This window comes from Pteropus vampyrus, unplaced genomic scaffold (assembly GCF_000151845.1).
Source record: "Pteropus vampyrus isolate Shadow unplaced genomic scaffold, Pvam_2.0 Scaffold498, whole genome shotgun sequence".
NCBI classification, from domain to species: domain Eukaryota; kingdom Metazoa; phylum Chordata; class Mammalia; order Chiroptera; family Pteropodidae; genus Pteropus; species Pteropus vampyrus.
The window spans coordinates 726,869-750,743 of NW_011889279.1; the positions used below are offsets into that span (position 1 = coordinate 726,869).

Genomic DNA, 23,875 nt, shown 5'->3' on the forward strand with positions numbered 1-23,875 from the left:
TAGAATATAAAGTATAGACATGAATATCAACTCAGTTAATTTCTGCTATGTATTATTCTTGACGGGACCTAAAGATTCAGTCCTTTTCTGCTCCTATCAAGTGAACAGCTCATGCACCGTATATTTAATGTCCTGCATGAAATAAAGTACTATTTTACATTAATTATAAATAAAATATTTCCCTTACAAAATATTCTTTTTAAGTAATATCCCAAGGAAACATATAACACATAATAATAAAGAAAACAACAGCTTCCGTTTACTAGATTACAAGTTTGGATTTCTCTCTTAACAGAAAACCAATGCTAGGATCTTTCTCCCTCTGAAGATTTAACACATTGTTTTGATAGTTTTTATGTCCTCTACCTATGAGCTACTTCAAAGAAAGATGACATGTAGTTCATAAAAATAAAGGCCAACCTCTCAGCTATCAGCATATTTTTCAAAAATAGTATTCTTCTATTTCTTCCTTTTAGTTGCTGTACTTATATTTTCATTATTTTCATTTTTATAATTTATCAGTTTTTTTCCCCACAGATTTGTGTTTACAACTATATAATTAAAGTGCATTAGTATTTTTGTTGTTGTTATTCTTATTCGGTTTGTTTTATAGGTTTCAGGAGGTGAAGATGAAATCCAACAACTGCAAAAAGCATTGCTTGATTACTTGGATGAAAACACTGAGACCGATCCTTCACTAGTGGTAGGATTCTTTTCTTCTTTTTTTGGAGATATCACATGTTTATTCAAATTGGGTCTGAAAGAAAATTGGGAAATGTCATGAAGAGGGAAGTTGTTTAGAATATTGATTTTTGAAAAAAAGAATATTATAAATCTAAAGAAAAGAATGGTTATGGATTGATTTGTTTTATATGGAATTCTGATACAGATATTATAGTATACTGAAATTGTGTGACATGGGACTAGGCTTAGATCATTGGTGCTGACAATGGGCATGGCCCAGGTGATTGCATTATCTATTAGCATATTAAAAAACTATTCGAATTTATATGTATATTTCTTTTTAATATAATCATTTAATTCTGTTTTTGTGTACTTTACATATCTAAAATATTAGTATAGGTCACATGTAAAATTTATAAGCTATATTAGAGAACAGTGTGCATATATTGAGGTACTTTTTAATTTTTTTTAATTGATAGAAATGCAGTCTAAAGAGATTGCTAAGCTATTCAGGCAACTGCCATCTCTATTGAAAAGAACAGATTATAAGTATGACTCAGCATTAAAATATTTCAATAATTGTGTAGTTTTTGAAGAAGTAAGGTGAGATTTTGAAAATAACTAGTCTACCTTCAGCATTTTGTCTATTTGTTCAAAACTTTTTTAGGAAGTTGTTTTAAAGTAAACCTTAATCTCATTTCTGATTGTGAGTGGTTTAATTTTATCAACGGGTTGGAAATTGTTACTAATTTCATCAAACTCAAGTCTTACCTAATTTTTTTCTAGTTTTCTCGTAAGTTCTATATAGCCCAGTGGTTTCGTGACACAACTCTGGAAACAGAAAGAGCAATGAAATCACAAAAAGATGAGGAATCATCAGAAGGAACACACCATGCAAAGGAAGTTGAGACAACTGGTCAAATTATGCATCGGGCTGAAAACCGGAAAAAGTTTCTTAGAAGCATTATCAAAACTACGCCTTCTCAGTTCAGCACATTAAAGTAAGATCCGAAGAGAAAACATCTTTACTTTTTCAGTTATCTCTTTGAAATCTATTTACCTAATTTACAAAAAAAATAAAAATTTAATGACTTTTTGTTGCAGGATGAACTCTGATACAGTGGACTATGATGATGCTTGTTTGATTGTTCGATACTTGGCCTCTATGAGGCCGTTTGCCCAGAGCTTTGATATTTATTTGACACAGGTAAAATGGATCAGAATTCCTTACACAATGATATTGATTTTTCTAATTCTGGATATTTGTGAGGTAGGGTATGATGTCTTTTCATTATTGAGAATAGATATATTAAAAATCATGAAAGTAGCATTTATCTCTGTGTTCCATATTTGTTTAAATGTCTTTGTTCTGCATGCCTTTTACATGGCTATATATCTGCAGGAGTATTCACACTTATAGATAGAATGATAGATGTTGTGAAAACAAATTACTTAAATAATACCAAATATTATTTAAATGATAATAAATATCCTTAATTAAAGTTACACCTAGCAAGGTTTTAGTGAGGCTACAGATCCTTGCAAATGAAGCATAGCAATAAAAAACCAGGTTTAATTCAGAATGCCAGGATAAAGAAAAGGCCCTGAAGTGTAGAATGCCTCACTTGCCATGTGTACTGACCTTTAGGTTAAAGCTTTGGATCAGTGAGACAAGTGGTCTTTTACTCACTTATATAAAAATTAAAGGGAGGTAAACACGATATTTATTTTCATTTCTTCAACTTGTTTTCATGCTATGTTTTGTTAACTGTTGTGTGTTCTGAAATTTATGAAAATGTCAACATTTGCTTGGCAGATTCTTCGAGTTCTTGGTGAAAATGCAATTGCCGTTCGAACAAAAGCCATGAAGTGTTTATCTGAGGTTGTTGCTGTAGACCCCAGTATCCTAGCAAGGGTAAAGAGGAGCACAAATGATTCTTCTTACTTAAGCTTTCTATTCAAATTAAAATATAGCTCTACTTAGTATAAATTATATATTCTTTATTTTCCTGTAGCTTGATATGCAACGAGGAGTTCATGGACGATTGATGGATAACTCCACTAGTGTCCGAGAAGCAGCAGTAGAATTACTAGGTCGATTTGTCCTTTGTCGACCTCAGCTTGCTGAGCAGTATTATGATATGCTGATTGAAAGAATATTGGTATGTTTGTTTTGTCATTTTTATTATGATTCATGAATATAAATTTGTTTTCCTAGTAGTATCACCTCTTTTTTTTAATGTTTAGCTAGAAAACTAAATATCTGTTATATATTTATATTGCCCAATTGATGAACTATATAGCAACTTTTTAAAGAAGGACATATTTCAAGAGGAGGGCTGCTTAATACTGTAAAACAAATTATTGGTGAAAATTGGATTTTTTCAGTTACTATTGTTTTTTGATTAAGTTAGTGTAGTGAGTAAATGATAGGAACTACATGGCATAGTTCAATATTTATATGTGTACGTATATAAACAGGAAGAATTGTTTAGGTGAGAGCTAAGTACAGAACTTTGGTATCTGACAATCTTTCTGAATCCTTTATGTGTTTCCTTAACACTGAATTATTACACGCAAGTTAAACCAGAAAGTCATTTGTGTCTGAAGAACAAATTTAAGAAAATAACATTTAGCCTAGTATCAGAATATTGTGTGACTGAGAGATATAATTTCAGCTTCAGCTAGCATAAAATCTTCGTTGAAACAGAATGGAAGAATTTTTTTCCTTTCAGTGCCTCAGTCTTTTCAAGAATGAAGGGCAAAACCAACAAGATTCTCAAATCTAATGTACTCTGACAGCATCTATCCTAGCATTATATCTTAAAATATTTTCAGAATCACTAAACTGCATAATGGAAATAATTTTACACAATAAATGTTTGATGCTTTTTATTTATTTTTAAAACTAATGACGAAAATTTATAATTAAAAAAAAATAGTACAATGAACACCCATGTATCCACCACCGTGTTTCATCTATACTTTTTGCTAAATTAGTTTAAATTAAATTACAAACATTTCGCTACTTCTCGTAGATATTTCAGCTTAACTCTCCAAAAAATGAGGATACTGTTCTTATAAACAAAAGCCATTGTCTCACTCAACCAAATTAACACTCCCCAAATATCATCTGATAGCCAGTTCATGTTCAGATTCCCCAATTGTCCCAAAAATTGAACAAAAAAAGTCCTGCTTTTTTTTTTTTTTTTTTAAAGAATCTGATCAAAGATCATATTTTGCATTTGGTGGTCATATTTTAAAATTTAGAATATTTTCTAACTATCACAAACTTTTCTCCTTGCATTGATTAATTTTAAAAGATCAGGTCAGTCTTATTTCCTTATTGTTTAATTTATTACCTTGTTTCTTCTGTTTCCTATAAATCATAAGATAGTGGCAATGATTTGATTAGATTTCGGTTAAAAATGTTTCAAATGCTACTTGAGTGCCATACACTATTCCAAAAGCTTCATGTTTGTTATGCCATTTAATTTTGGCAAGCTTATACTCTAGTATTGTGTTCACTACTTTTTAATATATTTTCATGTATTGGGTATCATATTTTAAAAATATTTTATTAAAAATAATTGTCATATTTTAAAAATGACAATATAACAATTACATATTTATAGTAATTACATATTTATAGTAATCTCAGTAGGAAAGCATATAAAGAAGAAATTATGGACCATGTTTTATCATTTTAATATATAGTGAATGTATGCTTATTGGTATTTTCTAATTTAATCATATTTCGTGCACCTAGTTATCTTTTTTTTTCTTCTTTTTTTGACATTTTAAAAACACCTTTCTGTTCTTAGGATACTGGTATCAGTGTCAGGAAAAGGGTAATAAAGATTCTAAGAGACATCTGTATTGAACAACCAACATTTCCAAAAATTACAGAAATGTGTGTAAAAATGATTCGCAGAGTTAATGATGAAGAGGGCATTAAGGTAAGATGAAACATTGACTACTTTAAATTTTATGTTGCATTAATGTTTTAAATAATTTAAATGTTTACTATATCTAGATTTTGTTGATTTAATATATAAAACTTTACAATGAATCATATTTGAGATTATAAATTCAAGAAAAAGACTGATACATTTTTATTTCCAGATCTTATATCAATTAATAAAATCTGATCTTTCCCAACAAATTCAGCAATTACAATATTTAATGTCATTGTAGAGATTACATTATATAAAGGAAATTTCTATCCAATTGAAGTTATTTTGATTTTCACATGGTATGCACTTGGTTTTATAAATTAGTAAATACTTTGTTGAAAGTTTAACCCTGAGTTTACTAGTGAATTTAAATATATATGATTGTACCAATATTTGTTTTGTTGTTGCTTTTGTTTTTAAATAACTTCTCCAAAAGTAAAAATATTTTTTAATTTGATCAGAAATATTTGAATGTATACTATGCAGAAGTTCTGGGCTAGGCATAGTAACACTCATTTAAAATCTTTGCCAAATTTAAAAAGATTATAATTCTGAGAAATTAATTGGTGATTTGAAAAAATTGAAGAATTCACACCAAAAAATGCCAGTATTTTGTGTTTTTATTAGTTATTTGTAGCTTTGTTTTAAGCTTTAATGAAAATTTGGGATTGAGAATTTTGCCATGTTTGTTGTAGTTACTTAGGTTGAATTTTTTTTCTTCTAGAAATTAGTCAATGAAACATTCCAAAAACTCTGGTTTACTCCAACTCCACACAATGACAAAGAAGCAATGACAAGGAAAATTTTAAACATCACTGATGTGGTAAGAAGAACTGGAACAAGGGATTAGGCCCTGTCAGTGCAGACCTAGTTGAGGTGTACCCCATTTTGCAAAGGGAGAGACAGTAATGAGATATTTGGTTAACCTTCAACATTTAGTACTACTTTCCTTTCTTCATATTTCTGGATACGCTCAAGTGATACAAGTGAGATAAGATTGGTCTTCTGCTTAGTCCCACTTTTTGGCATTTATTGACTTTAGCACTAGTATTAAAATTCTTGAAATTCCTTCAATGATTGAAAACTGAGAGGGAAAGAAGTAGATGAAAAGATACAATAGCCCAAGGATAGCATCCTGAAGTGAGATAGTAATTCCTACCTTTTTCAGAAGACATGAATTAAAATTAGTTTCAGTATGTTTAGTTATACACATAAGCTATAAATTTTTTTGACTCATGGTACTTTTCATATTTCGAGCATAAGAAATTTAATATTATCAATTACATGATTATCAGTTTCACTGATGTCTTTGAATCTATCTAGAAGGAAAATATGAGGCAAACATTTCCAGTTTTATTGTTTTTCATCTTACAGATTTTTTCTGACGGCATGTGATTCAAGTTATTATTCAAAATGTATTACCACATTTAATTTCAATACATTGCACTAATTTCTTGAATGTATTCCAAGCTATTTTTAGAATAAAATTCTTTAACATTGGTAAATTATTGGTTTACTGAAAAAAAATTTACTTTAAAAATAAATTTTTTAATTAAGGACATTTATGTATATACTTAATGCTAAAGCATAGCAAAAGTATATTTTATTCAGATGAAGTAAATTTCTAATTTTGATAGTTTCACCATATTTTCCCCCTTAGGTTGCGGCATGCAGAGATACTGGATATGACTGGTTTGAGCAACTCCTTCAAAATGTGAGTGTTATTTGGACTCCTGATAACAGATACCATGAAATCCAATAGAAGTTCTTTGTGGATTTTATGATATAAAAGAACCTTTTCAGTTATTTTAGGGGTATTTACCTGTTAATAGGGAAAATTTATTTCGGTATATTAGACGGAATGTTTTAGTTAATATCCCTATTTAATTCATTATTCACTTGCTTGTTACAAGTTTTCTAAATCAGTAATTGAAATTATATCTTCCCTTTCTTCCAGATAATTATTTTCTTCTTGTCCCTTTCATCTACATGATAGACACGAGATCTATAAGTTAGATATACATACTACATTAAATATATATTTACATTATTTGACATGTTATAAAATACATGGAATTTCCTATAGTAGTGCAGAATTAAATCACAATTCATGTTCTTTTAAAATTCTATAAATGGAAATGTTTATTTCCCTACGAATTTTTTTATTTCAGAAATTTTCAAATAGAAATAACCATCATCCAGCTTCAGAAATTATCAGCAATTTTCCACTCTTGTTTTCTCTTTCCCATCTTTTGGGTTTTTTTGCTGTAATACTTTTAAAGCAATTTCAATACTTTATATCATTTTACCCATAAATACTTTAGTGTTTGTCTCTAACAGAAATTACTTTTTAAAAAAATAACCAGAATATCATTATCATCTATATCAAAATAAATATTAATAAATCATTCTCTAATATCTAATACTTAGTCAGTGTTCACGTTTCCTTGATCATCTCAAAATGTATTTTTATAGTTGGTTTGCAGTTGCTTGGTTGATATGGCTCTTAAGTCTCATAATCTATAATAGTGGACCCCTCACCCCTCCTTTTTTTCATGCCACTTGTGTGTTTTTTTGTAGAATGTCTGACATTCTGGATTTCATAGATCGCTTCCTTCTGGTGTCATTTAAGTTGTTCCTCTATCCACCATTTTATTCTGTAAATGCTTACATATAGAGGCTTAATAATATTGAAGTTCACTTTTGAGTATAAGGGACAAGAATACTTCATAGGTGATGCTGAACATTATTGCATCACATTAGGAGGCAAATAGTATTTAGTTCTCCCATTTTCTTTAATCTCTTGAGTTTAGGTATTGTCAGCTTGGTGCATCTATTATCAAGTCTTTCAGGATTGATTTTAAATGATCATTACCTAAATTCATTATTTTCATTAGAAAATATAAAATACTGATGTTTTTGTAATTATTTCATTTTGTTTCATATTAATTAACTAGGATTCTTCTTTAAAGAGGAATTTTGTCTTGATGATCTGTCACCATGACATATAGTTTGTACAGGAAAGGCAGGGGAAATGTTTGATTATTTTCCATTATTTATCAGTTTTCAGAATAATGAATTTTCCTGTCAACCTCCAAAGGTGACTAATGAGTTTGTTCATTTTTTAATATCACTTTGAACTAATAGATTTTTTATGTCTTTGATGGACTTTAATTTATTGCAATCATAATTCTTTTTGAAGCTCAAATAGTCCCACCTTTGCCCATATTAGCCTCTTTGAGTTGATCTTGTTTCTTTTTGACATATCTTCATTACTCTTCTGTAACCTGATTTCTTTCTGCATCTACAAGATGCCTCAGACTCATCTTGTACATTTTCTGCCCCAGACCTGAAATCAGCCATTTTTCCGAAGAGCTCAGTTCCCCTTGGTGGGAATAATCTGGGTGCTCTGGATGTGCATTCTAAGGGTTATCATAGTTTTAGGTCTTTTTAAAGGATAGAGCTACAAAATACATGTTTTTTTAGAAAGAGAAAAATCAAGAATTTATATTGATATTTTTAATTCATATTTAAGATTATGAGATTCACCTGTTTGACTTTATTCTTTTAGGCAAAAAGTTTTTGTTCCCAAGGAAATGAACACAATTTTTTATTTGCTTTGTCCTGCTATATTAACAGTAAGATTGCTGGATACAACTTAAGACTTTTTTTGCATTTCTTTTTATCTATAACTCACTAAAGATATACGATTAGAAATCTGTCTTGAAATAACTTTTTCTGTTTGATGATGTCAACAATTTACTATCTTGTTAAGTCCATTTGTTTCTGTTTAATTTTTTATTTTTAGCAATATTTTAGTAATAAGACAGTATTTGGTATATTTTTAACAGCCAAAATTGTTTTATTGAGGCATAATATATATGCAAAAATACTAATTTTAGGTGTACAGTTTAATTTTAAAATTATATTCAGTGATGTAACCTCCAGCACAATCAGGATATAGAATATCATCCGTAAAAGCTTCCTTGTGCCTCTTTCTAGTTGACCCTCTTTTCCTAGTAAACCACTGGTCTACTTTTTATCACTATAATTGTACCTTTTGTAGAATTTCATTTCAGTGGGATTATACAGTTTGTAGTATTTTGTGTTTAATTTCCTATAAGTAGCAGAATGTCACTAGTATATTAATATTTTATTTATTTTTATTGGTGAGTGGTATCAATAATATAATTTCTTTATTCACAAATTTGTGGACTTTTGAGTTGTTTAAAATTGGACTATTATGAACACTGTTGTTACGAATATTTGTTTGCAAGTTGTGTGGATGTGTGTTTTCATTTCTCCTGTGTAAATTCCTCTGGGTGTCATTGTTGGGTCATGTGGTGAGTGAGAAACTGTCACACTCCTTTTCTAAAATAACTGAACCATTTTATTCCATCAGCAATGTTCAGTTGCTCCACATTCTCACCAAAACTTGGTATTGTCAGTCTTTTTAACTTTAGCCATTATCATGGTGTGTAGTAGTATGTTAATTTTTAAAAATTACTAAGATGCCTTTTTAAACACCTTCATGGTATTTGCTTATGTTACCCATTCTATAATATCTTAGACTCTTCATAAACCATCTTCCATTTCATAATTTTACATGATATATTTGGCTTCATTTCCTTTCTAAATCAAATAATTAGCTCTGTATTATAGACCTTTATGGTCATCTTAGTTATATTTATGTCAGCTATTCCAAAGGAGACATTATAATTTCTAGAAGGCTTTATAACCATGTTTCATCTGATTGCAATAAATGATTAAAAATTAAGTGTAGCTATCAGAAATATTATTTAGTATTACTAAAAAGATTCTAAGATACAATCCCTGTGTATTATTGCCAAGTTGGAAGCAGAAAGATGACTACATTTATAATATCTAAGCAGTAGTAGTTTAACATTCTTTATATCTTTACACTCTCATCCTCTTTAGTTGTCCATTCAGTTTTTTCTCCCTGTTCTGTGTGTTCCTAATTTAGTTTCTGCCAACTATGTAGTTTACCATAGACACTGTGACTTTGTGATACAGTTGTTAAACTAGCAGAGTTTAATAGAGAAATAAAGCTCAAAAATATTTATATAAAACATGTGACGGAGACATAACCACTCTTAGCAGTTATGCATAAACTTTAAGAGAAGCTAGGAAGGATATAGAGAATGGACTGCTGGAATTATTAGAATTTTTTTGAGTCAAAAATAATTAGCACATTTACTGTTTCCTCATGAGCTCATATACATGTATCCTAGTCCATCCAATTTCAGATATTTCTCACTTTTATTACTTATGTGTTTTTAGTTTCTTATAGAGCAGTAATTCTCAATTCATGGAATGTGGTTTCCTAGGGAAACTTCAAGTATTGTATGAAATAGCTTCAAATTCACACATGCACCAAACTGTCCACTAATTTTTTTAGTGTGTATGTGCATGCACGTGCGCGCACACACAGGTGATAGTTTTGGCAGAAGCATTACTTGCAGGGAAAGCAAATCTGTATCCAGAATAAGTGTCTATTCTAATAAGAACAAAATGCTCCCCTTCCATGATAGAAGCGATCCATTGCAGCCTGCCTGATAAGCCCACGGAATGGTTCCGTATCAGGGACTCAATATTGGTCTCTATTGCTGGCAGATAGGGCACTCACCGATGGCCATAGCCAGGTTGGCCTTGATGAATAGAAGTCCAGTTTGCTGAGCCCGTACATAATCTTCATCCCTGCCATCATGGACAATTTGTTCGTAAGCCTATTGGACGATTTCAGGAGTGGCTAGGGAAAGATACCTCAGAGAAGGTATCTACAGAATGGCTTATTCTAGCCACTGGATTATTAAAATACTCCTTGCTGAGGTCACCCTATCATAAACATTCATGTGGAAAATATCTTCACATTTTTGCCCATTCAGAAAGGTCTGTACACATGCTTCTTATCCAGATTTCCTTGTCACCAATTTCCAGTCATATTCCTTCTAAGTCCCTGACCATCCAGCCAAATCATTGTCCACAGCCTATGAATTAGTATGTAATTATACATCAAATCATTTTTTCTTCCAAGCACAATGAGCAACTAGTTCCACTGCTCAAAGTACTTCCCAGTGGAAGAATTTCCCTTCACCACTGTCCTTCAGGGAGATGCAGTAGTGTTGCAGCTGTCTGCTTTTAGGTGGTGCCTGCGTATTATGCAGACTCTTCTGTAAACCAGGCCCAAATCTTCTCTTCCTCTGTCAGCTGATCATAGAGAGCTCTTCATGAGGCCAAGGCCATAGATACAAGATAGGAGAGAGAAGGCAGTGTAGCATATGTGGGAACTATATGCATTTGGGCCACTTCTTCATGTAACTTGTGCCTTTAGGTCTACTCTGACCCAATCATGGATATACCACTTACATTTGATGATAAAGTGTTGCTGTTCACACCCAGTGTTATAGTTTGATGAGTCAGATAATACCCAGTTCTTGGTAGGCAACTCAGATTGCATGGTGATGTAGTGGCCTATGATTGGGCAGGCTTTCAGTCTCTACTAAGGCCCAGTAGCAGACCAAGAGCTTTCTCACAGAGAATGGCAGGACTTTGTTCCAAAATCCTAAGGGCTTCTGCTGCAATTCACATGTAGAAGCATTCCAAAGGCTCCAAACAACATCCCTCTCTGCCACCAACAATTAAAGCAGCATTGGATCTGCTGGATTATAGAGCCCAAGCAACAGAGTATGTTGCATAGCAGCCTAGACTACTTGCAGAGCCACCTTCTATTCTAGACCCCACTCAACACTGATAGTTTCTCAGATCACTCAGTAAATGGGCCAGAGTAATACACCCAAATGAGGAATTTGTCTGCAAAATCCAAAGACCACTAGGCATTATGCCTCTTTTTTGTTCATAGGAGAGGCCAGATCCAATAACTTATTCTTCACTTTAGAAGGGATATCTCAACATGCCCCACACCACGAGGCACCTAGGAATTTCACTGGACCCCTGAATTTTTGTTGGATTTATTTTTCACCCTGTGACACACAAGTCTAACCAATAAGTCTAGAATAGTTGATACTTTTTGCTCAGTAGGTGCAATCAGCATAATGTTATTAATATAATAGACCAGTGCGATATCTTGTTAAAGGGAAAGGTAATCAAGATCTTGAAAAGTAAATTGTAATACGAGGCTAGAGTGTTAAAATACTCCTGAGGTAGGACAAAGCAGTATATTGCTGGCCTTGCCAGCTGAAAGCAAACTGCTTCTGGTGGGCCTTTGACAAGGATGGAGAAAAGGGCATCTTCCACATCAGTAGGTACATACCAGGTACCAGGGGATGTGCTAATTTGCTCAAGCAATGATACCTCACGTGGTGTCATTGTGGTACAGCAGCTGCAATTGAAGTTGTCACCTGGTTAAGTTTATCCTAATCCACTGCCATTCTCACAGATTCATCTGTCTTCTGCACAGGCCAAATAAGCATGTGGTGTGAATCACTACCCCAAATCCTTCAAGTTTTTGATCTTGGCAATCCCTCCAAAAATGTAGTATTGCTTTTGATTTACTAGAAGTAGTCATAGTGGCTTCACTTGGCCATTCCCACTGTAATAGCACTTCACTCCACAGATCAAAGAGCCAAAGTGGGGACTGTCAACTACTGAGTGCATCTATTCCAGTTACACATTTTGGAAATGAGATGATAATCATTGGATGGATTTGGAGACCCAGTAGTCTCACTCTGAAACAGACCTGAGCTATACCTCCATTTATCACCTGGCCTCCATAAGCCCCTACTCTGGTGGGGCACAGTGCTGTTTTGGGTCTCCTGGAATTAGTTTCAGTTCAGAGCCAGTGTCTAGTAATCCTTAAAAAGTCTCATAATTTCCTTCTCTCCAGTGGACAGCTAACTTGGTAAAAGGCCATAGCTCTCTTTGGGGAAGGTTAACAGAAAAATTAGCAGTATGAATTTTCAGTAGTATATGGGACTCCCTCAAGAAGATTCCTCAAAGGATGCTATGGATTGAATATTTGTGTCTCAGTAAATTTCCTGTGTTCAAGCCTAATCCCCAGTGTGGTGATATTAGGAGATGAGACCTTTGGGGGATAATTAGGTCATGAAGTAGAGCCCTCATGAATCAGATTAGTGCCCTTCTACGAAGAGATGTGAGAGAGGTGATCTCTGCTCTGCCATGTGAGGACAATAAGACAACCATCTGCAAGCCAGAAGAGGATGTTCACCAGAGACCAACCATGCTGGCATCTTGACCTAGGACTTCCCGACCTCTAAAACTTTGAGAAATAAATTTCTCTTGTTTAAGGCACCTAGCTTGTAGTATTTGTTAGAGCAGCCCAAGCTGACGAAGACAGAAATTGATACCAAGAAGTGGGGTGCTGCCAAAACAATACCTGAAAATGCAGAGGCATCTTTGAATTGGTTAATTGGTAGAGACTGAAAGAGTTTTGAGATGCATACTAGAAAAAACTAATACTGCTGTGAAGAGACATGTAAAAGCAGTTCTTGTGAGGTATCAGAGCTGTAGAAAAGCTGTCTTCTTGGAGAATACATGTCATCACATACAGAACAGTGATAAAAATATTGACAGTAAAGGACATTTTGATGAGGTTTCAGAAAGGAGGAACATGCTAGAACAACAGAAAAAGGGCATTCTTTGTTAAAAGTGGCAAAGAACTTAGCTGAATTGTGTTCTCGTTCTAGTGTTTTATGGAAGGCAATATTTCAAGCAATGAAATTGTGTATTTTGTTGAGATTTCTAAGTAAAGTGTTTAAGGAGCAGCTTGGTTTCTCCTGCCTGAGTTTACAATCAAATACTGTCTCTGTCTCCATCAACCAGTGAATGGGTAAAAAAACAACAACTGATATACCCATACAATTTAATAGCACTCCACATTAGAAAGGAATAAACTATTGATATATATATAGCAACATAGGTAAATAATAAAATCATTTGTGCAGAGTAAATGAAGCTTTACACATGAGAGTACATATTCTGATTTCATTTATATGAAATTCTAGGAGAGGCAAAACTAAACTATATTGGAAAAATCAGAAGAGTGGGTGTTGAGGGCCAGGGATTGACTTGGAAGGAACATGAGGGAACTTTCAGGGTAATGGCAATAGTCTGTTGGTGGTTCCAACAGTAATTGAGATTACCTGCGATTTGTTAGAAATGCAAGTTCTCAGGCTTTACCCCAGATTAAATTAATCAGCAACTCTGAAAGTGGAGGCCATCATTCTATATTTTAACAGTCTCTTCAGATGATTCTGATATAAGCTAACGATGGAGAACCCCTGTTCTATATCTTGGTCATAGTTTGAGTTATAATGGTGAATGCACTTTACAAAACTGAGCAAATGTACACTAAACATTGTATATTTCATTGCATGTAAATTTTATCTCAAAAGGAAAAAGGGATATACTATGTCTACGATTTACTTTGAAATACATCAAAAATAATGTGGATAAAAGTGTGTGAATGTATACATATTCATATGTGTACATGTATACATACACATATATCATGAGTGAAAAGCTGGTTTAACATCAGTGTGTGTGTGTGTGTGTGAGAGAGAGAGAGAGAGAGAGAGAGATTTAACATTAAAGAAGAAATGAGTAATCATTTCAGAGGACAGTATTTTTTGGATAAGATTTAATAGTTTTGAATGATAACTTTTAATAAACTAGAAATAAAATCTGACAGAATAAACTGCAAAACCTAAAATGAAAATTATGCAAAATGGGAAAATGTTAAAAGAGATCTCATCAAAATCAAGAACAAAAAATATTCATCAAACATGTCAAGATGACAATAAAATGTGTATGGAAAAGCAAAAAGCTAAAATAATTGTCTTCTGAAAATGCAGGAACATCAATTTGCCTTACCAAACATCAAGACTTGCTTTTAAAAAGATAGAGTAATTAAAATTGTATGGTACTGAATAAATCAATGACACAGGATAGAGAACCCAGAAATAATCCTCCACATATATAGGCTATAATTACTATAAAAAAGAAGTGGCACCGCAGTTAATGGGGAAAGAATTTTCAGGAAGTGGGGCTTGGACAATTGGCTATCCATAAGAATTTTTTTAAATTGTTTCCTACTTCATCTCAACAGTCAATGCCATATAGATTAAAGGAAATCTTTAAAACTTTTAGAAGAAAATAAGTCACAAAAACCATTATCCTTAAAAGATTAATAGATTTCACTGCCTTACAACGAAGAGCATTTAGGAATCAAAAGACAAAAGTGAAAACGCAAGTCACAAATTGAGAAAGATACTTGACACACATGTAAACTGAAAAAGGATCATTATTAAGAAGATATGAAGAACTGTTCTCCTACAAACCAGTATAAGGCAAGAGTCCTGGTAGGAAAATAGGTAAAAGTCAAAAATAGGCATTTCATAGAGGAAATAGCACATATGGCCCATAAGGTGTTCAACCTCATTAGTAATATGGAAAATATCAAATCAATACCCATTTTACACCCATTTGGCGAAAATTGAGAAGTCAGATGATAACAAATGATGAAGAGATAGATTAAACACTGCTACTAATTGAGAAAATAGTACAACCAATTTTTTTAAATAGCATTATTTCATAAAGTTGAGCATTCATATGTCCTATGACCCAGCAGTTCCTCTGCAAAGTATATGCCCAATAGGATCTTCTATATGCGTGCTAGAAGACAAATGAAAGAATATTCATTATACTACTAAAATTGTGGTTAACCTATCTTCAGAAGAATCAATAAATGAATTGCAGTGTATACACACAATGATCTGTTGTATAGTAGTGAAAACGAATAAAATAAAAATACAGTTATATGCAACAGCCTGGATTAGAGACAACGAGTGAAAAAGGCAAGAAGATGTTGAAGACTACATCCAGTATGATACCTTTTAGAAGATTGGAAATCAAGCAAGACCATAAACCATATACAGCTTAGACAATTTTCTAAAGCAAAGAAATGATAAAATTCCTCAGTGGTTACCTTAAAAGTAAAACAGGAAGATGAGGTAAAGGAAGGAGTACACTGGGAAATATAAATTATTGGAAATATTCTTGTTCTTGAGTTGAGTTCACAGTGTATCATATTTAAAGTAAAAGAGCACATTACCAGTATTGATGGTGTGTCATGAACCAACATTTATGATGAATACTTTTGTGTATACTTGATAACTTGGAGAAGAAAAAGAAAAAATAGAAATAAGGGGATTGTTTAATACTCCTACCTAAAAAAGACCAGGCTAGCATGTGATTTTAATAGCTGCTTAAGAAATTAAGTTATGGAGCAAGAAGAGAATTTGCTATTCAGAGTTGAAACCGTAAATTGAAGTCTTCTGCTTTGATTTACTTCTTTAAGTTGGAGGGCAATGTATGTGTTATTCTGATTGCTCTTAGCTGGTTTAATTATCCATGTATCTTGTAGTGAAATTTTAAACATGTGCTGCTAGTACTAGCCTCATGTTTTTTCTTCTTTAAATTTAAATTAATTTGAATTTTTATTTAATTTGAATTCCACAGTAATACTAGCCATATTTCAAGTGTTAAGTAGCTGCATGTGGCTCATGGCAACTATATTGGGCAGTACAGATTTAGAACATCTCCATCATTACAGAAAGTTATATTGGACAGCCTGGAACTCTTCACACAAGTCAAATACACATTTCAACTTCATTACTATCTCCAGAATTGTGTTAGCTAATCTTTATTAACAAAACAAATATACCTCAGATGACTTTACCATTGACCTATGATTATGAAAGATTGGATAGGTTGTTTTTGTGGGGGGAGAGTTAGCTATCTTTTTTCCTTATATTATCCATAACACTTTAATACTATTTATTATTTGTTAAAGAATAACAGAAGAAATATAGCCTTCTATTTTATAATTCCACAATTTAAGGTACAATTCATATATAGTTAGAAAACGATGTAATTAACCCCATAATATATTTTTTTGAGACATCAAAGGACTTGGAATTATGAAGAATGGAATTCTGATTCTTTAAAATAATTCAACTAGCATTGAGTAGTACTCTTATAAGAAGTTCCCCTTTCTCATTTCGCTCATATCCTACCTCAGGTCCTACATATAGCAGTTTAAATATTTCATACTAAAATTGTTTGAAAGTATTTATAAATTACTGGTTTATAAGTTATTTGAAAACATGTTATATATTTCTATTTATTAATTTGTATTTGTAGTATAAAATAGTTAATGACAGATTGAAAACTTATTAAAGATACATTTAATGCATTATTATTATTATTGTCTAATGAATAATTATACTGGGAATTTTTTTTTTATATGTATACACATATAGTTGTTGAAGTCCGAAGAGGATTCCTCATATAAACCTGTGAAGAAAGCTTGTACTCAACTTGTTGATAACCTAGTTGAGCACATTCTTAAATATGAGGAATCTCTAGCTGGTAAGACATTTTATGTATTGGTCATTAAGTTGATTTTATAAGATATTTTAAAATACTTTGGGCACATTTCTCATTTTTGCCTCTAGCTCTGCTTAGCCTAATAATGAACTACTTTTTAAATCTGTTTTTTGTTTGATGTTGCAGCCTTTATTATATTGTTAAGATTGACTAAGATTACCTAGAGCAGTATAATAAAAGCATAGGCCTCATCTCTTACACATATCTTCAACAGCGTATAATTTTAGATGTCATATTGAACAGGAATAAAAGTCCAGGGATTAATGCATATTTAGCTAACTGCACTCATCCAAAAACTGATATCTTTTAAATCCTATAAAATTTTCTCTCAAAATGAAATTGTTTTAACTATTATAAAAATGTTTTTAAAAGATTTGTAGTACATTCCTAATATAATTGTTATATAAAATGTGCTTAGTCTTGAACTGGAAAGCTGTTAATATTTTTTAAATTAACAAATTCCTTACATATTTAATATTTTATAGTATATTATTTACCAGTGACAAGTCTGAAATTATTAATCAAAATGTAAATAAATTATATAAAACTATAAAAGTCATAATTGGCATCTAGTGTTTAAAGCACACAAGACTAACATTACTTCCCATGCCTGGTAATACATTAATGAAGAACAATAGATAGCCTTGGTTATTCTCTAGAATTGGGGGCCATTTGCCTCTTATAGAGGTACATTTATGTTACCTAAGGAAATTATTGATATCCTTTATATTTTTATGGAGTTTTTTTCTTTTTTTTTTTTTTTCATTTTCCATGTGTACCTCTTTTTTTTATCTCCTGTTCTGTTTTCCTTATTTTTCCTTGTCCTACATTTTAAGGGTGATACTGTTGTTACTAAATGTTATAAAGTTGCTAATCTCCTCTAAAAACTAATTTGCCACCCAAGAACATTTTCCTCTCACCTGAAAAGCATTTTGTTTTCCTTTCTAATGTAGCACCGGTTCAACTTCTTAATTTCTCATTCCTAACACTCTCCTACCATAGTAGCAGCTCTTTTTTTCCCCAGTACCTTGAAACACAGTATCGCCTCAGCTAAATTGGTTTTGTGCCCCTTTGCTAACTTTCTTTCCCATACTCACTTTCATCCATTTTTAGATACAACCCAACATCATGTTTATTCTCAAAAGCCCAACCCTAAACTTCCCAACTTCCATTCTATTTTTTAACTTCAGTCCTACTCCCTTCAGTGTAAAATTTGCCTTCTACAGTGCAGCCTCTTCTTTATTCTTAATATGTAATTTATATAAAAGACAAAAATGAAATGCAGAAAGTCTAGTATCATAAGAAATGCTAATCTGTTCTATTGAGGCATGTACCTAGTCTATTCAGGAGATAATATTTACTAATTTAAATAATATTCTGTATAATTGTCACTGCCTTGTCATATTTTAGTGTCTTATTTTTTGTTTGTTTTTCCAGACTCTGACAATAAAGGTGTGAATTCTGGAAGATTGGTAGCTTGCATAACCACTTTGTTCTTATTCAGCAAAATAAGACCCCAGCTCATGGTTAAACATGCTATGACTATGCAACCATACCTTACCACTAAATGTAGTGTAAGTATAGAGCTGTCCTATTTTTCTTTTTTATATAAATCAAGTACTAAGTATTTTAAATTTAAAATTCACTTTGTGTCGTTCACGTTTTCACTGACAAATGACAGTTATTTTCACAGGCAGATCAACTGTGTCATGTACTCAAGGACATGTTCTAATATTTGTCACAAATTATCTACAAACATTATTTTTCTGATGTACTATAAATAAAATTCAGGCTCCATTTCTCTTTAAGGTCCTCAAGCCAAACCCTCAGTATATGCTTAATAAATGTTGGAACTGTTGTTATAATCTCAAAGATGAATGAGGCAAGAGTTCCTGTCACTGAGAAATTTACTGTTTTTTGGATTCTAAATTTGTGTTTCATTTGTCATTTTTAGTATATTTTATTTTAAACATTTTATTTATTTTTATAATCACCAATATATTGAATATGGAAAATCTAGTATGTCAAAGATGTTAGGCTGTTGAGTTAATATTACACATGCTGTGTTTTCCTGAAATCAAATGTGGAAATAAAACATTGCTTAAAATAATCCAACAATTTATATGACAGCATGGTGAGTAAAGTGGCTTATTACAAACACTAATTTTTAAAATACTTTGAAAACTTAAAAATGTAAATAATTTTTTACTTATTACTACATTCTCAGCATTCCTAAGGAGCTAATTTTAACTTTTTCTGCTGAATTTGTTTTGCTGCTATGGGCAATTTTTTTGGTGATCTAACTTAAAAAGTTCTAGATCAAAATCTCAGACTTCCTGAGAAATGTTAACTGAAGAAAGTACTAGAAGATAAATATATAAAAACAACATACAGTACTCTGTACTCTGAGACCCTAATTCTATCTTTATGGCTTTTATTACATCCAGAAATAAATTGATTAATGTATAATCTATGGCTAATAATAATAGCTTATATTTATTGAGCATAATGCAAAGCACTGTGAAGAATTTTACATGCCTTATCTCATTTACTTTGTGAAATGTAGGTACCATTATCTCAGTTTTACAGGTAAGGAAACTAAGCTTAGAGAATATAAATACTTTGACCAGTGTCACACAGTTAACCAATGCTAAAGCTGGAATTCAACCCCATGTCAGTTTGCCTTTAGAATCTGGACTATAATGTAACTTCTAAATAGTCCCTGTTTAAACCAATATTTTTGAAGGCAAGGTTACTTTGAAAACAGTTAGTACAGTTTTTTTATATATGTGTGTGTGTATACACACTCAAATATAAAATTTTATGTAAATACAGTCGTTTCCCGTATTTGCAGGGGATACATTGCAAGACACTCAGTGGATGCCTGAAACCGCAGATAGTACCAAACCCTATATATACTGTACTTTTTTCTATATATATACATCTTCTCACTTAAAGGAAACACTATATCACTTCTCTTTGGCATATCCAAATTGTCAGCATCACTACTCTTGCACTTTGGGGCTATAATGAAGTAAAATAAAAGTTACTTAACACAGGCCCTGCAGTCCTGGAAGAGTCATTCAGATTAACCAAGACAGCTACTAAGTGACTAATGGGCAAAACAATGTGTACACCATGGACACACTGGATAAAGAGATGATTCACGTCCTGGTCCTGGGCAAAATGGAACAGGATGGCGCAAGATTTCATCACACTACTTAGAACAGCACGCTACTTAAAATTTATGAATTGTTTAATTGTAGAATTTTCCATTTAATATTTTCGGATCAAAGTTGACCCTGGGTAAATGAAACCATGGAAAGCAAAACCACAAATAAGGGAGACTACTTACTATAGGGCCACCTCATAAATTATAGATACTTTTTCAATTTTTTATATCCTATCCTCATCTTTATTTCTCCTTGTCTCGGTATAAGCAACCTATAGTATCCTTACATACTTTATCCATGTTTTTCTGTAATTGTGGACGCTCATAAATGGTTGACCTGTTTTTTTAAAAATGAAGTTATGTTATATACAGTTCTAGTAGGTGTATTTATTAAATTCAAATCACGTGAGATATATATATAGTAAGTCTTTCTTTTGAATATCTATATATTATCCATTTTTATGGATGTCCTATGATTATTTAACCATTTCCTATTTTGGCAGGTATTTACAATGACTCCTATTGATAGCTGCTACAAATAATTCCTTAATAAACATTCCTATTTATGTACAGTTGACCCTTGAACAACACAGGTTTGAACTGTGTGAGTCCACTTATACATGGATTTTTTTTTCCAATAAATAAAGTAGTTGGCCCTTAGTATCTGCAAGATTCACATCCATGGATTCAACAAGCCATGGATTGAAAATAGTGTTTTCTCATTCCCACTCGTGGTTGGTTGAATTCACAGATGTGAAGGACCGACTGTAGTTATGTTTTTGGAGTCAAAAGCTTATATGCAGATTTTTGACTGCTTAGAGGTTGGCACCTCAAACCCCCATATTGTTCCAGGGTCAGCTTTGCTTTTAAAATACTGGTGTTATTTTTTCTTTGGGATAGATTCTGAGGCATGGACTTGCTAGGTTGTGGAAACTGATTTTAGTTTTGGTTTTGATTTTTAATAGATCTTGCCAGATTGCTGGTGGACATGTTTTATAGCCTCTTTGGAAACCAGTGCAGATAACCTGTGTCATTTATGTACTCTCTTCCAGTCTAACAGGTGTAGAGGAATGGTTTTTTGTTACTTTAATTTCCCTTCCATGATTTCCAGAGGTCGAATATATTTTTTTATGATATTAACCAGTTGGACTTGATTATCTGTGACTTGACTATTCGTATCATTTGCCCATTTTACCTTTGACTTGTGAGCCCTTTTTTTCTTTTCAGTAATCTTTAAATGTTTTAGATATTGAACCAGCTTATGTTATATCATTTCCAGTATTTCTTCTTAGTGTTATATTCTGCTTTTTTCCATCATGATTTCTATCTTTCTTTAAATTTTTCTTCTAGGTTTTAATATACTTCTCTTACTTGATTTTCCAGACCAGTAATGTTAAGAGTAGTTTCAAAAAATTTTCTAGGTTGTTTATTTGTTTGTTTTTAATTTATTTGCTATGGTGGCATTGGTTAACAAAATCCAATAAGTTTCAGCTGTACACTTTAACAGTAAGGTATATATATATTTACACTGTGTGTTCCATAGTTAGATTTCTTTCTGTCACCACATATTTGACCCCCTTTACCCCATCTGCCTCCCCCCTCCTCCTACCCTCTGGTAATCACTAGTCTGTTATCCATGTCCATCAGGCTCTGTTTGTCTTGTTCCTTTGTTGCTTTTAGGTTTATATCCCGCATATAAGTGATATCATGTGATTTCCAACTTTTTCTGTCTGGCTTATTTTGCTTAGCATGATTACCTCAATGTCCATCCATGTTGTCGCAAAAGGCAGTATTTCATCTCTTATGGCTGAGTAATATTCCATTGTACATATGTACTACAGCTTTTTTTTTTCCGAGCTATACATTTTATTTTTTTTAAATGCCAGTTTATGTTTTTCATACTATATATACATAATTTTTTTAAACATTTTTAAAATTTCCCCCTCCCCCCTCCATTCTGGTAACTGTACCACAGCTTCTTTATCCAGTCATCTATCATAGGACACTTTGGTTGCTTCCATGTCCTGGCCACTGTGAATAATGCTACATTGAACATCGGTGTATGCATATCTTTTTGGAGATGGATTTTCAAGTCTTTGGGGTAAATACCCAGTAGAGAGATTACTGGATCATATGATAGATCAATTCTTAGTTTTTTGAGGAACCTCCATACTGTTTTCCATAGTGGCTGTACCAGTTTGCAGTCCCACCAGCAGTGTATGAGGATTCCTATTTCTCCACATCCTCTCCAACATTTGTTATTACTTGTCCTGTTGATTATAGCTATTCTAATAGGTGTGAGATGGTATCTCATTGTGGTTTTGATTTGCATTTCCCTAATAGCTAGCGATGTTGATCATCTTTTCAGATATTTGTTGGCCATTGGTATGTCCTCTGGGGAGAAGTGTCTGTTCAGGTCCTCTGCCCATTTTTTTGATTGGATAGTTTGGTTTTTTTGTTGTTATTGAGTCGTGTGAGTTCTTTGTATATTTTGGATATTAGGCCCTTATCAGAGGCATTGCTTGCAAATATATTTTCCCATTCGGATGGTTGTCTCTTTACGTTGTTGATGATTTCTTTTGCTGAGCAGAAGCTTTTTAGTTTGATGTAGTCCTATTCATTTATTTTAGCTTTTACTTCCCTTGCTTTGAAGTCAAATTCATAAAATCCTCTTTAAGTCCAAGGTCCTTGAGTTTCATTCCTATGTTTTCTTCTATGCCTTTTATTGTTTCAGGTCTTATATTCAGGTCCTTAATCCATTTTGCATTAATTTTGGTTGTGATGATAGACAACAGTCTAGTTTCATCCTTTTGCAGGTGGCTTTCCCATTTTTTCAGCACCATTTATTGAAGAGGCTTTCCTTTCTCCAGTATATGTTTTTGGCTTTTTTGTCAAAAATTATTTGACCATATAAATACAGGTTTACTTCTGGACTCTCGATTCTGTTCCACTGGTCTGTGTATCTGTTTTGCTGCCAATACCATGCTGCTTTATGGTATAATTTGAAAGTCGGGCAGAGTGATGCCTCCAGCCTCATTCTTTTTTCTCAGGATGGCTTTGGCAATTCGGGGTCTTTTGTGCTTCCATACAAATCTGATGATTTTTTATTTCATTTCTTTAAAAAATGCCAATGGGATTTTGATGGGGATTGCATTAAATCTATATAATGCTTTAGGTAATCTGGTAATTTTAACTATGTTGATTCTTCCAATCCAAGAACACGGAATATCTTCTCATTTCTTGGTATTTTCTTCGATTCCTTTTAATAGGGTCTTACAGTTTTCATAATATAGGTCCTTCACATGTTTTGATAGATTTATTCCTCGATATTTTATTCTTTTTGTTGCAATTGCAAAAGGGATTATTTTTTCTTCTTTTTCTGACACTTCATTATTAGAGTGTAGGAACGCTATGGATTTTTGAATGTTGATTTTGTATCCAGAAACTTTACTGTATCTGCTTATTGTTTCCAGTAGTGTTCTTCTGGAATCTTTAGGGTTTTCTGTATAGAGAATCATGTCCCTCCACAGCTAGTGACAGTTTGACTTCTTCATTTCCTGTTTGGATGGATACCTTTTATAGCTACATTGTTTTAAAAAATAAAGTTTTAACAGTG

At 32.4% G+C, this 23,875-nt stretch overlaps 1 protein-coding gene across 1 annotated transcript in view; it reads left to right on the plus strand.

Annotated features, from left to right (window-relative positions):
• Positions 1-23,875, plus strand: part of NIPBL (NIPBL, cohesin loading factor) — a 169,539-nt gene that overhangs the window by 125,861 nt on the left and 19,803 nt on the right. Inside the window, exons 23-32 of the mRNA XM_023524825.1 lie at positions 614-703; positions 1,471-1,685; positions 1,789-1,891; positions 2,501-2,599; positions 2,700-2,846; positions 4,509-4,643; positions 5,365-5,463; positions 6,301-6,354; positions 16,961-17,069; positions 18,525-18,661. Coding sequence (XP_023380593.1) covers positions 614-703; positions 1,471-1,685; positions 1,789-1,891; positions 2,501-2,599; positions 2,700-2,846; positions 4,509-4,643; positions 5,365-5,463; positions 6,301-6,354; positions 16,961-17,069; positions 18,525-18,661 — 1,188 coding nt within the window. The remainder of the gene's footprint in view (positions 1-613; positions 704-1,470; positions 1,686-1,788; positions 1,892-2,500; positions 2,600-2,699; positions 2,847-4,508; positions 4,644-5,364; positions 5,464-6,300; positions 6,355-16,960; positions 17,070-18,524; positions 18,662-23,875) is intronic.